This window comes from Kogia breviceps, chromosome 6 (genome assembly GCF_026419965.1).
Source record: "Kogia breviceps isolate mKogBre1 chromosome 6, mKogBre1 haplotype 1, whole genome shotgun sequence".
NCBI classification, from domain to species: domain Eukaryota; kingdom Metazoa; phylum Chordata; class Mammalia; order Artiodactyla; family Physeteridae; genus Kogia; species Kogia breviceps.
In genome coordinates, this window is record NC_081315.1 from 125,764,606 (window position 1) to 125,779,080 (window position 14,475).

At 37.6% G+C, this 14,475-nt stretch overlaps 1 protein-coding gene across 1 annotated transcript in view; it reads left to right on the forward strand.

Moving 5' to 3' along the window:
- The window catches only part of USP53 (ubiquitin specific peptidase 53), a 67,392-nt gene that overhangs the window by 10,612 nt on the left and 42,305 nt on the right, over positions 1–14,475 (forward strand). Inside the window, exon 2 of the mRNA XM_059066740.2 lies at positions 9,463–10,142. Coding sequence (XP_058922723.1) covers positions 9,999–10,142 — 144 coding nt within the window. The 5' untranslated portion in view covers positions 9,463–9,998. The remainder of the gene's footprint in view (positions 1–9,462; positions 10,143–14,475) is intronic.

Below are 14,475 nucleotides of genomic sequence, written 5' to 3' on the forward strand. Positions count from 1 at the left end.
TAGACAGTGGTGGTACCATTTTGGGGAGCTCATTCTACCACATGGACATTGGTGCTGGCAAGCATCATTTTGGACTCTTTTCTCTAGCTTATTAGTGCTGGGACCCAGCCAGGCCCACTGGCCTGTCAGCACAAATACTAGGATGCCTCAGGCTAAGAAACTAGCTGGCCTGAGGCTCAGCCCTACCCACCAGCAGGACTGCTGATCTAAGATCTTATGAGCCCACGGCCACTGTAGGACCCAGCTCCACACACCAGTGTACTGGCACTAGCACCAGAACCCCACAGCCAGGGACCTTAGAACTCCACCCAAGAGTGGGCCAGCACTAACCCTGGATTCCCCTGGGCCTCAGTCCCACCCACCAGCAGGCCAAAACACCAGCTCCAGGAACCTGTAGCCAGGCCCCAGGACCTGGCTCCGCTTACCAGTGGGGCAGCACTAGCTCCAGGATCCTCCCTTACCTACTAGTCACTGGGCAGGAACCACGCCTGGGAACCCCTGGGCCCTGGCCCCACCCATCTGTGGGCAGACACCAGCCCCAGGACCAACACAGCCCCTCAGCCAGCCACCTTGGGATCTGGCCCCACCCACTGGCAGGCTAACTTTAGCTTTGGGATACACCAGACCCCACAGCCAGCTGTGTCAGGAATGGGCTCTGCTCACCAGCATGCCCACACCAGTTCCAAGATCTCCTGGGTCCCTGCAGCCAGAGACCTGGGAACCCAGCTCTGTCCTACAGTGAGCTTGCGCTCGCCTGGGATCTCCTAGGCCTGGCCCCACCCCACCAGCAGCTCACCACCAGATTGGAGACACGTTGGACCCCTCAGCCAGCTGCCCCAGGATCCAGCTCCACTCACCAGTGGGATAGCAATAGCTTTGGAACACCATGGACCCTGCAGACAGCTGTGTCAGGAATTAGCCCCATCCACCAGCAGGCTGACTCTAGAATGAAGACCCCCACTCCTGCAGCCACGCACTCCAAAACCTGGTTCCACTCACCAGTGGGGCAGCAATAGCTCCAGAACCGCCTCCACCCCGGGCCCCACAGCCAGCAGCCTTGTGAACTGGCCCCACCCACCAGCAGCTGGCAGTATCCACACAAAACAGTGCCTGACAGTCAACCAGAATGGCAGCCAGCCATGCCTACTAGACTGCCCACAGTAGTCAGCCCACCACAACAGCACACTCTCTTCTCGTCATTAGAGCTATTTCAAGAGCACACAGAACATTCTCCAGGATAGATCACATGCTAGGCCATAAAACAAGCTGTGGTAGATTTAAGAAAATTGAAATCATATCAACCATCTTTTCTGACCACAACTCTGTGAGACTAGAAATCAACTACAAGAAAAAAACTACAAAAAACCCACAAACATGTGGAGGCTAAACAACCAATGGATCACTAAAGAAATCAAAGAGGAAATTTAAAAATACCTAGACACAAATGAAAATGAAAACACAACAATCCAAAACCTGTGGGACACAGGAAAAACAGTTTTCAGAAGGGTTTATTGTGATACAAGCTTACCTCAGGAAAGAAGAAAAATCTCAAACAACCTAACCCTACACCTAAACGAACTAAAGAAAGAAGAACAAACAAAACCCTAAGTTAGTAGAAGGAAACAAGTCATAAAGGTCAGAGCAGAAATAAGTGAAATAGAGACTAAAAAATAAAGCACTAGAAAAGATTAATAAAATTAAGAGCTGGTACTTTGAAAGGATAAACAAAACTAATAAACCAATAGCCAGAATCATCAAGAAAAAAGAGGAGAGGACCCAAATCAATAAAAACAGAAATGAAAAAGGAGAAGTTACAATCAAAACCACAGAAATAAAAAGGATCCTAAGAGATTACTATGAACAATTATACACCAATAAAATGGGCAGCCTAAAAGAAATGGACAAATTTCTATAAATGTACACCCTCCCAAGACTGAACCAGGAAAAAATAGAAAATATTAGCAGACCAATTACTGGTAAAGAAATTGGATCAGTAATTAAACAACTCCCCTAAAATGAAAGTCCAGGACCAAATGGCCTCACAGGTGAATCCTATCAAACACATAAAGAATTGTTAACACCTGTTCTTTTCAAACTATTCAAAATATTGAAGAGAGGGGAACACTTCCAAACTCATTTTACAAGGCCCGGATCACCCTGATAACAAAACCAGACAAAGATGTAAAAAAAAAAGATTACTGACCAATATCACTGATGAACATAGACACAAAAATCCTTAACAAAACATAAGCAAACTGATTTCAACAATACATTAAAGAGGTCATATGTCAATGTCAATTGGGATTTATCCCAGGGATGCAAGGATGGTTCAATATCTGCAAATCAGTGTGATTTCCCCATTAGCAAATTGAATAATAAAAATCATGTTTGTCTCAGTAGATGCAGATAAAGCTTTTGACAAAATTCAATATCTATTCATTATAAAATTTCTCTACAATTTGGGTATAGAGGAACCTACCTCAACATAATAAATGCTATGTATGACAAGTCCACAGCAAACATTTCACATAACAGTGAAAAGCTGAAAGCATTTCCTCTAAGATTAGGAACAAGATAAGGATGCCTACTCCCACCACTTTGTTTCAACATAGTATTGGAAGTCCTAGCCACAGCAATCAGATGAGAAAAAAAATAAAAGGAATGCAAATTGGAAAGGAAGAAGTAAAACTGTCACTGTTTGCAGATGAAATGATACTATACATAGAAAATCCTCAAGGTGCCACCAAAAACTACTAGAGTGCATCAAAGAATTCATTAAAGTTTCAGGATATAAAATGAATATGGAGAAATTTGTTGCATTTCTATACACTAACAATGAACTATCAGAAAGAGAAATTAAGAAAACAGTCCCATTTACAATTGCATCCAAAAGAATAAAATACCTAGGAATAGATCTAACTATGGAGGTAAAAGACCTGTGCTTGGAAAATTATAAGTCACTGATGAAATAAATTGAAGACAATACAAATGGAAAGATACACTGTATTCATGGATTGGAATAATTAATATTATTAAAATGATCCTACTACCCAAGGCAGTCTATATATTCAGTGCAATCCTTATCAAAATGCCAATGGTATTTTTCACAGAACTAGAACAAATAGTTCTAAACTTTGTATAGAAGCACAAAGACCTTGAATAGCTGAAACATTCTTGAGAAAGAAGAACAAAGCTTGACATATCATGTTCCCTTACCTCAAACTACTGCACAGCTACAGTCAATCAAAACAGTATGATACTGGCAGAAAAACAGACACATAGATCAATGGAACAAAATAGCCCGTAAGTGAACCCACACTCATATGGGCAATTGATCTATCACAAAGGAAGCAAGAATATACAGAGGAAAAGACAACATCTTCAATAAATGGTCCTGGGAAAACTGGACAGCTACATGCAAAAGAATCAAACTGGATTAATCTGTCACACCATGCACGAGTATAGATTCAAAGTGGATTAAAGATTTAAATATAAGACCTGAAACCATAAATTCTGGAGGAATACATAGGGAATGTTTTCTTTGACATCAGTCTTAGTAATATTTTGGGGGATATGTCTCCACAGGTAAGGCAAACAAAAGTAAAAATAAACAAATGGGACTACATCAAACTAAAAAGCTTTTGCACAGTGAAGGAAACTTCAGCAAAAGGAAAAGGCTACCTCCTGAATGGGAGAAGATGTTTGCAAATGATATATCTGATAAAGGGTTAATATCCAAAGTATACAAAGAACTCATACAACACAACATCCGAAAAACAACCTGATTAAAAAATGAGCAGAGGATCTGGATAGACATTTTTTCAGAGAAGACAGACAGATGGCCAACAGGCACATGAAAAGATGCTTAACATCACTAATCATCAGAGAAATGCAAATCAGAAGCACAATGAGATATCACCTCACACCTGTCAGAATAGCTGTCATTAAAAAAGACAACAGATAAGTGTTGATGAGGATGTGGAGAGAAGGGAACCCTCATGCACTGTTGGTAAGGGTGTAAACTGGTCAGCCACTGTGGAAAGTAATATGGAGATTCCTCAAGAAATTAAAAATAGAACTGCCAAAAAGAAAAAGGAAAAAGAAAAAAACTGCCATATGATCCAGCAATTCCACTCCTGAAGAAAACGAAAACAGTATTTTGAAAAGATGTATGCACCCCTATGTTTATTGCAGCATTCTTTACAACAGCCAAGATACGGAAGCAACCCAAGTACCCATTGTAGATGAATGGATAAAGAAGAGGTGTTATATATATTTATATACATACAATGGAATATTATTCAGCCATAAAAAATGAAATATTGCCATTTGTGACAACTTGGATGGACCTAGAGAGCATTATGCTAAGTGAAATAAATCAGACATAGAAAAACAAATACTGTATGATTTCACTTATATGTGGACTCTGAAAAACAAAACAAATGAACATACATAACAAAACAGAAACAGAGTTATGGGTATAGAGAACAAAGAAGGTAGTTGCCAGAGGGCAGAGGGTTGGAGGAAGGAAAGAAGTAAGTGAGGGAGCTTAAGAGTTACCAACTTCCACTTGCAAAATAAATGAGTCATGGCTATGAAGTGTGCAATGTTGGAAATATAGTCAATAGTTATGTAATATCTTTGTAAGGTGATGTATTGTAACTTTTAAAAAATGTAGGAATACCAAATAACTTTGTTGTGTAACAGGAACCAACATAATGTTGTAGGTCAGTTATACTTCAAAAATGAACAAATATAAAGTCAATAGACAAAGAGCAGATTTGTGGTTACCAGAGGTAGGGGGTGGGGGGAGTGGGGAAACTGGATGAAGGTTGTCAAAAGGTACAAAGTCCTAGTTATAAGATAACTAAGAACTAGCAATGTAATGCACAACATGATAAATAGAATTAACGCTGCTGTTTGTTATATATGAAAGTTGTTAGAGTAAACCCTAAGAGTTCTCATCACAAGGAAAATAATTTTTCCTACTTCTTTGTCTGTCTATATTTGATGATGGATGTTCACTAAACTTGTTGTGATAATCATTTCATAATGTATGTAAGTCAAATCTTTATGCTGTACATGTTAAACTTACACAGTGCATGTGACAATTGTATCAATAAAACTGGAAGGAAAAAAAAAGAATCTGAGTATGCTTTAGCTATCACTTTCCATGCCCGTCCCCACTCGTCCTCCATAGCCCCCACTTGTCCTCCATAGCCCCCACTTCTCCAGTCTAAGCAACCACTTACCTATTATCTATCTCTAGATTTCTCTCTTTTGGACATTTTGTATGAATGGAATCTTATAGTGTGTGGTCTTTTGTGACTGACTTTCAATTATCAAAATGTTTTCAGTGTTTATGTTGTAGCATGTTTAAGTACTTCGTTTCTTTTTATGGCTGAATAATATTACACACACACACACACACACACTGTATTTTATTCATTCTTTAGTTGAACATTTGGGTTGTTTTTCCACCTTTCAGCTGTTATAAGTATTGCTGTTAGCTCTTTTCTGCACAGCTTCCCAAATATTTATTGAAAGAATAAATATAGAATCACAGTTAAATTCCTAGAATAAACCTTATTATTTTTTTCAATGGTACATGATTCTTTTGACACAGTGATAGATTACATTTGTTAGTGTTTTATTTATAAGTTTTACATCTTTAATCACATGTCACATTGGTCTGAGGTTTATCATGGTTTGATATTAAGGTTATGTTAGCATCATGACATGATTTGGGGTTCTTTGTATTTTATTTTCATGTGGCCTGCAGTATTTTAACATTAGAATTAACAGTTCTTTAACGTTTAGGTAAAATTTAACTTTGAATCCATCTGATCCAGATGCCATTTTCAATGGAAGAACTTTTGTCTCCTTTCCGTTTTCTTGTAGTCTTTAAAAAATTTTTCTACTTCACTTGAGTTAATTTTGGTTATTTGAATTTTGCTATGAAATTACCTGCTCCTTTAGATATTCAAAGTTATTGTCATAAGATTTAAGTGGTGTTCTTTTATATTTCTTTTGGTTGCTCATCTATATGTGGTCATTTCTCCTTTATCAATCCTATTCATGTTATATTTCTCTTTTCTTTTTTCTTTAATCATGCTTGTGAAGATTTTGTTTATTAGCTTTTCTTTTCTTTTTCTTTTTCTTTTTTTTTTTGCGGTACACAGGCCTCTCACTGTTGTTGCCTTTCCTGCTGCGGAGCACAGGCTCCGGACGCGCAGGCTCAGTGGCCATGGCTCACGGTCCCAGCCACTCTGCGGCATGTGGGATTCTCCCGGACCGGGGCACAAACCCGTATCCCCTGCGTCGGCAGGCAGACTCTCAACCACTGCGCCACCAGGGAAGCCCTAGCTTTTCAAAAGTTTAGTTTTAGATTTATTTTTTCTTTCTGTTGTTTGCCTATTAATGGGCTTGAAAAATCAGTCTCTCTCTCTCTTTCTCAAGGTTTCACAATTTTCATCCTACTTCCTTTCTTTCTCACATCATGTTTAGATTTTTGTGTTATCTGTCGTTTTTCTTTCTGGGTTTTTCAGCCTTTAATTCTGGAAAAATCTTAATCTTTCTAAAAGTGTCTACTCTGTTTACTTTCTCCCCTTTCTTTCTGGGGATCCTTTTAGATAGTTTTTGACACTTTTAGATTTCATCTGTGTATCTTAGCTTTTTGAAAATGTTTATATTTTCCACTCTGTTTCTTTTTTAATACTTTTAGGAGAATTTGTAGACCTGAACTTACTGCTCATTAGTATGATGTTTCCTTCTATTCATCTTGCTAGTTAACTCATCCTTTGAGTGTTTTCTTTCAGCAGTTTCAAAAATGTACTCATTCAATTGGTGGATATGTATTACGTTTATTTTAAATTTGTGTTCCCTTTGGTCTGTTCATTCTGTTTCCTGTGGTGTAGATTGTTCAGTTTGTTGCCTTTCTCTCATAATGCTCATACTCTGCAAGTATCTGGTTATCTTTTTCCTGGGAGAACCAAGTGATAAGCTAGTAATATTTACATGATGAGAAGAATGAAAGCATTAGGCTCTGATTTGTGTTTCTTTGGATGATTTCAGAGAGCAGAGGTGGGGACGTAAGGGCTTGATTTGCGGTGATATGGCTTAAGAGTTGATTCCAAAAGAACTTCCTGTTTACTTGGTTAGAGGCATGATCTTCTCCAGGTCCTACCATCCTCTGTTCGATTTGCAGAGTAGGGTGAGGATAGAACACGCAGGGGCCTTGCAGGTGTCTGTACTTGTTACCACTTCACAAACCAGCTGTTCTCTGATGCTTACCTGATTTTTTAAAACATTTTTATTGGAGTATAATTGCTTTACAATGGTGTGTTTGTTTCTGCTGTATAACAAAGTGAATCAGCTATACATATACATACATCCCCATATCTCCTCCCTCTTGCGTCTCCCTCCCATGCTTACCTGATGTTATAATTTCCTTTACCCTCCAGATGGCCCTGGGGTGGTAACAGAGCTTTCCTGTTTCATTGCATTGTGTGGGGTGGGAATTCTCTGCCCAGAGCAATATGAAGAATGGAAAAGGTCACAACTAAAAAAGACTTTCCCAGTCTGTAACACTTGGCCCTCTCTATCTCTTGACTGCTGTTTCCCTCACATTCTGGAAGCCAGTTACTTAATGTTTCTCCCTGTTTCTCCTTATACTATCTGTTGCTTTTGTATAATCTCCAGAGTTGGGTTGGAGGAAGGGAACCAGGAGGACATATAGTTTGACATCTTGCACAGGAACAGAAACTACAATATTTTAAAATTATCTGTGTCTGTGCCCATCACAAAACAACTCGTTACGGTAGGGATTGTTTCATGTATCTTATCACAGTTCAGGGTAAGACCTGGTACCTAGTTAAATGATTTCAATATCATTTCAAAGGATTCTTCCATGAAAAACACAAGTTAACTACCGATACAGAGCTTTCTTAATGTTGTAAAATCATAACTACATTTATTAAAAATTTGTATGAAAGTTTTTAGGATCATTTAGATCACTGTAGAGGAAGTTACAATCCACAGAGTTAAAGCAAAAAGAGAAAAACTAACATAATGTAGTGTTTTATAATTCTTGAAACATTTAACCTATGTTAAACGGGGCTGTTATTCTTGTCCCCATTTTATAGATGAAGCTATGAATCAGAGATGACAAGAACTTATCTAAGACCAAACAGCTAATAAGTGATGAGCTAATATGTGGGGCTGCAAACAAAAGTCTCCTGACTTGAATTCTGTAAAGACTAATGCTTTTCTTCTTTATTCCTCAGTGCTTTGCTATCTTAGTGGGTATTTGATCAATGGAATTGAACTGACCTATAAGGTTCTGTCCTCTCATGTTTTTGTGCTGTGAAGTGAAACTCAATGGCTTTCATCTAGAGTTTAAATTTATAGCCAAAGTCCTTACACAGGGTTTTTGAGGCGCTTCATGATCTCTCTCTCTTTCCCGTCCACGCTTTTCATCTATTCTTCTCTTTGTTCATATCTATTCTGCCACACTGGGCTTCTTACTACCTTCCAGTATGCCAGGCATGCTGTTCACTCTGCTAGAAATGCCTTCTCCAGAGTGGCATCTTCACCTCCTTCAAATCTTTGTACAAAGGTAACGTTCTCAATTACAGTTTCCGAGACTATCCTATTTAAAAGTGTAAACCATCTCCCATTATATACACTTCTCATCTCCTTTGCTTGAATTGTTTTTCCATTAGCACTCAGAGCATAACTCTTCTAGTACACTCTACAATTTATTATTCACTGAATTATGGTCTGTCTTTCCTCATTAAAATGCCAGTTCTAGTGCCTGGCATAGTACATGGCTCAATAAACATTTGTTGAAAGAATGAATGCAGGAAGGAAATTGAATTGATTAAACCAAACTTTGGCATTAATACTTGATTGTTTTTAATTTAGACGTTGAACATTTTGAAGTCCTTTTAGCCAGGAGTATGTGTTCATGAATAGTGTGGAAATTTACTCTAATTCTTAAGATTTGTTTATCAATTTAATGTTTCTTCTGAGTTTTGATGCATGTGAATTTACATAAAATCTATTGACTTTCTTGCAGAAACGATATGATTCTCTGTAACATAGATAACAATATAGAGTCTCTGTAGAGTCTCTGTTTAGTAAACAGCAATATGGTATTGGCAGCAAAGTTAGTATTATTCAAAACACTACCTGAGATTTAAGTTGATTCCAGTTTTCTTTAGAATATGAAGCCATCATATGACCATTGAAGTCTTGTCACCTTGATATGTTTTGAAAATTTAAATGATGAAATGTGTTTTCATTTTCATATTTTAAGAAGAACATTATTAGTTCTAATTATTTTATGATTATATATATAATATTTTAATTATGTATTCAGTATTTGTGGTCATATAGTAAACTAGGAATTTTCTTTGTTAGCCTTTACTTTTATTTAAACATTTTCTTTTTTTCTTATAGGTTTGCTTTGAGGTCACATTGATATGAAATATGGAGTCACTTTTAATAACTTCACCTGGGCAAGAGAAAGACTTCTTTCTTATTAAAGAAACGCAAGGAAAACAAATGACCAAATGAATCATACCAAATGCTAACTCTACATCTTTTTGTATCATCTGTTTTTAAAACCGTCAAGACAAATGACTTGTGCTTTAAAGAATATGTTCATCGATGTTACTTTAGCAGTTTAAAAAAAATCTTTTTCACCTTAAACTGTACTCTTATAAAATTTAACACAAAGATTTTTAAATCTTTAAGGCCTTGTTTAAAATAGCTTTCTTTTTTAGTTTTCAGAACTTCAATGCTTATGTATCCTTGTTTTACTTGACAAAAGTCCTCAAAACTACAGCATCAGGAAAGATATGGACTTGGAAACTTATGTTATGGTAATAGACTGCAGCGAATTTAAGTGGACCATTCAAGAAACCATCCATTTTATCAAAAGTATCACATAAGTATATAATTCTTAGCTTTAATGCAAACAAAGTTGCTTGAAAATGGCATGGGTAAAATTCTTACGAAAACCTGGTGGCAATCTTGGAAAAGCTTATCAACCTGGGAGTATGCTATCCCTAGCCCCTACCAAAGGCTTGTTGAATGAACCAGGACAAAACAGCTGCTTTCTTAATAGTGCTGTACAGGTGAGACCATAATTTCTTGTTAAATTTTAAAAAGTGCCTTTCGGGAAATTCTTTGCTTAATCCTTCTTTAACTTGTAAATTAAGAATAAAGTTACTATTGACTAGAATGACTTTTTAATATCACTTCTAATAGTAGCAAAATATTTTGACTGGGCATTTTGGTTTTTATAATAAATGGAAATGTTGTTTTCAACAGAATGATACATTGCTAGGATATAAAAATATCTTGTGGCTTAAAATGTTTACTTAGTAAATTAAGAATGTTTCTAAAATGCATAAAATTATTTTTTTGAATTAGCTAGTCAACTTCTCTCTCCCTCCCTTTTTTTTGGTTAAGAAATCCAGTAGGATCCCCATAGACAGCATAAAAAGAAACAAGCTGCATGGATTGAAATGAGAATGCAGAGTTTTTAATCTCAGTACTCAAATTCCTTTCACCCCCGCCACCGTGGCCTTAAATCCCTTCTGTAGAATCATAATTTGGACACCACTGTTGTAGTTAAATTAACGGTTAATTCATTTTGCTTCAGTCCTTGTTGAAATTCTTTTAATTAGCAAATATGTATTAATCTAACTTTCTGCCTTACATAAATAGCTTTTCTTATGTATCATAGTTTTTATTCAACATTTTCAGATTTTGTAGGGACCTATATCCTTCTGACCGTTGATTGTATAGTACTAAGGATGAGGAAGATTTAGAATATTGGAATGTTACTCTATTGACACTAGAATATACCTTAAAAGATTTTATTGAAAATAAATAGCTTTTCACATGTTTTCTTTCTATTGCTTTTTTTTTCCTCCTGAAAACTGAGAGTTCAAAGAGAAATATTGCTTAATTAACTCATTTGATAAATGAGCACATCTAGAATGTGTCAAGTGCTCAGACATCTGACTCAGACTTGTGTTCTTAATTGTCCGCTGTCCGAGACATATGTCAAACTTGAAAGTTTTATAACTCACTCAGGGAAACAGAAGCAGTTGATATTAGAAAAGCATTAATTCTAATTTATGTTGGGACCTTTAAATGACTGTCACTGTTCTGCCCTGGCTGAACGATCCCTTTGGCATTAAGTGCTGTGAGAAGGGCAGGAAAATATTTATTGAATGACACCCGATATAGAGAAATACCAGACTCCAAAAGACATGGAATTTTATGCTTTTATTGAATCAGGCTCTGAGAAAGAGCTTCTATCATTTCAAATCTTTTCCTGTTACCCCTTTTCCAGTTCTTTTTTTACATTTATGTATTACCCTCTGTGTCTGTCCCTTTATTTGGCTCCCAAAATACTGTGTGTAGTTTAGGGAGATGAAAAGCTTATTATAACAAAAGAAAACTCTGAGCAAGGACACTTACGTGGTAAAGAAAATGGAGAAGTATTCCTATGTTGATATATATATACATATATGTGTATATATATATATATATTTTTTTTTTGCGGTACACGAGCCTCTCACTGTTGTGGTCTCTCCCGTTGTGGATCATAGGCTCCAGACGCGCAGGCTCAGCGACCACGGCTCACGGTCCCAGCCGCTCCGCAGCATGTGGGATCTTCCCGGACCGGGGCATAAACCCATGTCCCCTGCATCGGCAGGCGGACTCTCAACCGCTGTGCCACCAGGGAAGCCCTATGTTGATATATTTTAAAAAATCAAAAAACAGTCCACTGACCTTTGCCATGAAGGTTATTTCTACTTATCTACATAGCTGCCAGTTATGGTGCTCATCCCTCCTTTGTGTGGATCCAGCTTTCCATCTGGTATCATTTCTTCTGCCTGAAGGATGACTTTTGTTATTGAAAGATATTTTCATTCATTAACGAAGTTTAAGTTGACAGTTTTTCTTTCAGTATTCTAAAGATTTTGCTCATCTGTCTTCTGGCTTGCATTACTTCTCCTGGAAAACTATTGTCATTCTTATCTTTGTTCTTGTGTTTGTAATGCGCCCCTTTTTTTCTGGCTGCTTTTAAGATTTTCTTTTTTTTAACTGGTTTTAAAGCAATTTGGTTATGATGTGCCTTGATATAGTTTTCTACATGTTTCTTGTGTTTGGGTTCATTGAGCATCTTAGACCCATGGCTTTAATTTTAATCAAATGTGGATGGGCTTCCCTGGTGACGCAGTGGTTAAGAATCCGCCTGCTAATGCAGGGGACATGGGTTCGAGCCCTGGTCCGGGAAGATCCCACATGTTGCAGAGCAACTAGGCCCATGTGGCACAACTGCTGAGCCTGCACTCTAGAGCCCGTGAGCCACAACTACAGAGCCACAAGTACTGAAGCCACAAGTACTGAAGTGTGCCACAAGTGTGTGCCACAAGTGTGCCACAAGTACTGAAGCCCGCGCACCTGGAGCCCGTGCTCTGCAGCAAGAGAAGCCACCGCCAATGAGTAGCCCGCGCACCGCAGCAAAGAAGACCAAACACAGCCAAAAATAAAATAAATAAAAATAAATTTTTTTAAAATGTGGAAACTCTTTGACCATTAATTCTTCAAATTTTTCTATCCCTCCCCTCCTTTGGGGGATTCCAGTTATTGATGTATATGCAGTTGGTTGCTTTAAGTCCCACAGTTCACTGATGTGCTCTTCATTTTCTTTCTCATTCTTTTGTTTTTCTTTCTTTCGTTTTATAGGTTTCTACTGCTGTGTCTTCAAGTTCATTAATTTTTTCTTTTGCAATGTTTATTTAATCTGCTAGTATTATCACCAGTGTATTTTAAAATCTCAGACATTGTAATTTTCACCTTTAGAAGTTTGCTCTGGGTCTTTTAAAAATCACTTGTGTCTTTACTTAACATGTCCAATCTTTTCTCTGTCCTCTTGAATATATGAATACAGGTATAATAATTGTTTTAATATACTTGTCTACTAATTCTGTCTGTGCAAATTCTGTTCTTTCTAGGTTTGGAATATATTTTCTGGTTTCTTGTAATGCCTGGTAATTTTTAAAAATTAATTTATTAATTTATTTTTGGCTGCATTGGGTCTTAGTCGCTGTGTGTGGGCTTTCTTTAGTTGAGGTGAGTGGGGGATACTTTCATTGCGATGCACAGGCTTCTCATTGTGGTGGCTTCTCATTGTGGAGCTGGGCTCTAGGAGCGCCGGCTTCAGTAGTTGTGGCATGCGGGCGTCAGTAGTTGTGCCTGATGGGCTCTAGAGCGCAGGCTCAGTAGTTGTGGTGCACGGGCTTAGTTGCTCCGTGGCATGTGGGATCTTCCTGGACCAGGGCTCAAGCCCATGTCCCCTGTGTTGGCAGACAGATTCTTAACCATGGCGCCACCAGGGAAGCCCATGCCTGGTAATTTTTGATTGGATGTCAGACGACATTTTAAGTTTTACTTTGTTGGGTGATGGGTATTTTTATATTCCTAAAAACATTCTTGAACATTGTTCTGGGATAGGGTTAGTTTATTTAGAAACAGGTTGATCATTTTACGTTTAACCTTTGTAGGCAGTACCAGAACTGTGTTTATTCTGGGGTTAATTTCTCTGCTAGTGGGGAGGGACCCTTCTTTCTTTAACTGATGCTTTGTGAATTATGATGTTTTCCACTTTGGCTGTTGGGAACAGGCACTTCCCTGAACTGATATGTGCTTTGGGCATTACATCTAATCTTTTGGGATTTTCTTTCCTGGCCTCAGGTAGTTTCCTCACAGTGCTCACCTGAATACTTGAGAGGCCCCCTCGCGAGCTCTGGTGTTAACTGTGTGCAGCTCTCCCCACTGCGGCACTCTGTCCCGCCAACTCTAGCTGCTTTGGCCTCCCTGGACTCCCAGCTCCATCCCTTCAACCCAGGGAGTCTGCTGGCCCCTGATGTTAAAATGTCTACTGTATATACTAATATAGAAAGCCAGTCCTCCCTGACAAAACAGCTATTCAAGTAGACTTCTGTCAGAAAAAGCCTGACTTCATTTTTAAAAATTCAGAATATAAATGCTAATATGCAGTTTGATGAGTACTTTTTAAAACTGCTGAGAAATAAATTGTGAAATACACTTTATAAGAAATAACTAAAAATGGACATTATTAAAATGTTTTGGATGTAATACAAGTAAGAAAAATGAATTTATATGCCATTTCCCCTTAGTTTTTATTATTTTTTATATTATTTTGAGGTCAGGAATATGATGAAAGGTTTACATTCCTTTATTAAATGCATATGCATATATGTATTAATCTTTGGGGAATAACTAAATAAGAAACATGCATAAACATTCAAAATAGCTACATTAATTTTGTTAGGTACCATGTTAAAATGAAACATGGAAATAATGCAAAAGAAAAATGTTTATATTATAAGATTATATTGCTAAAATCTAATTAGTCCAACAACT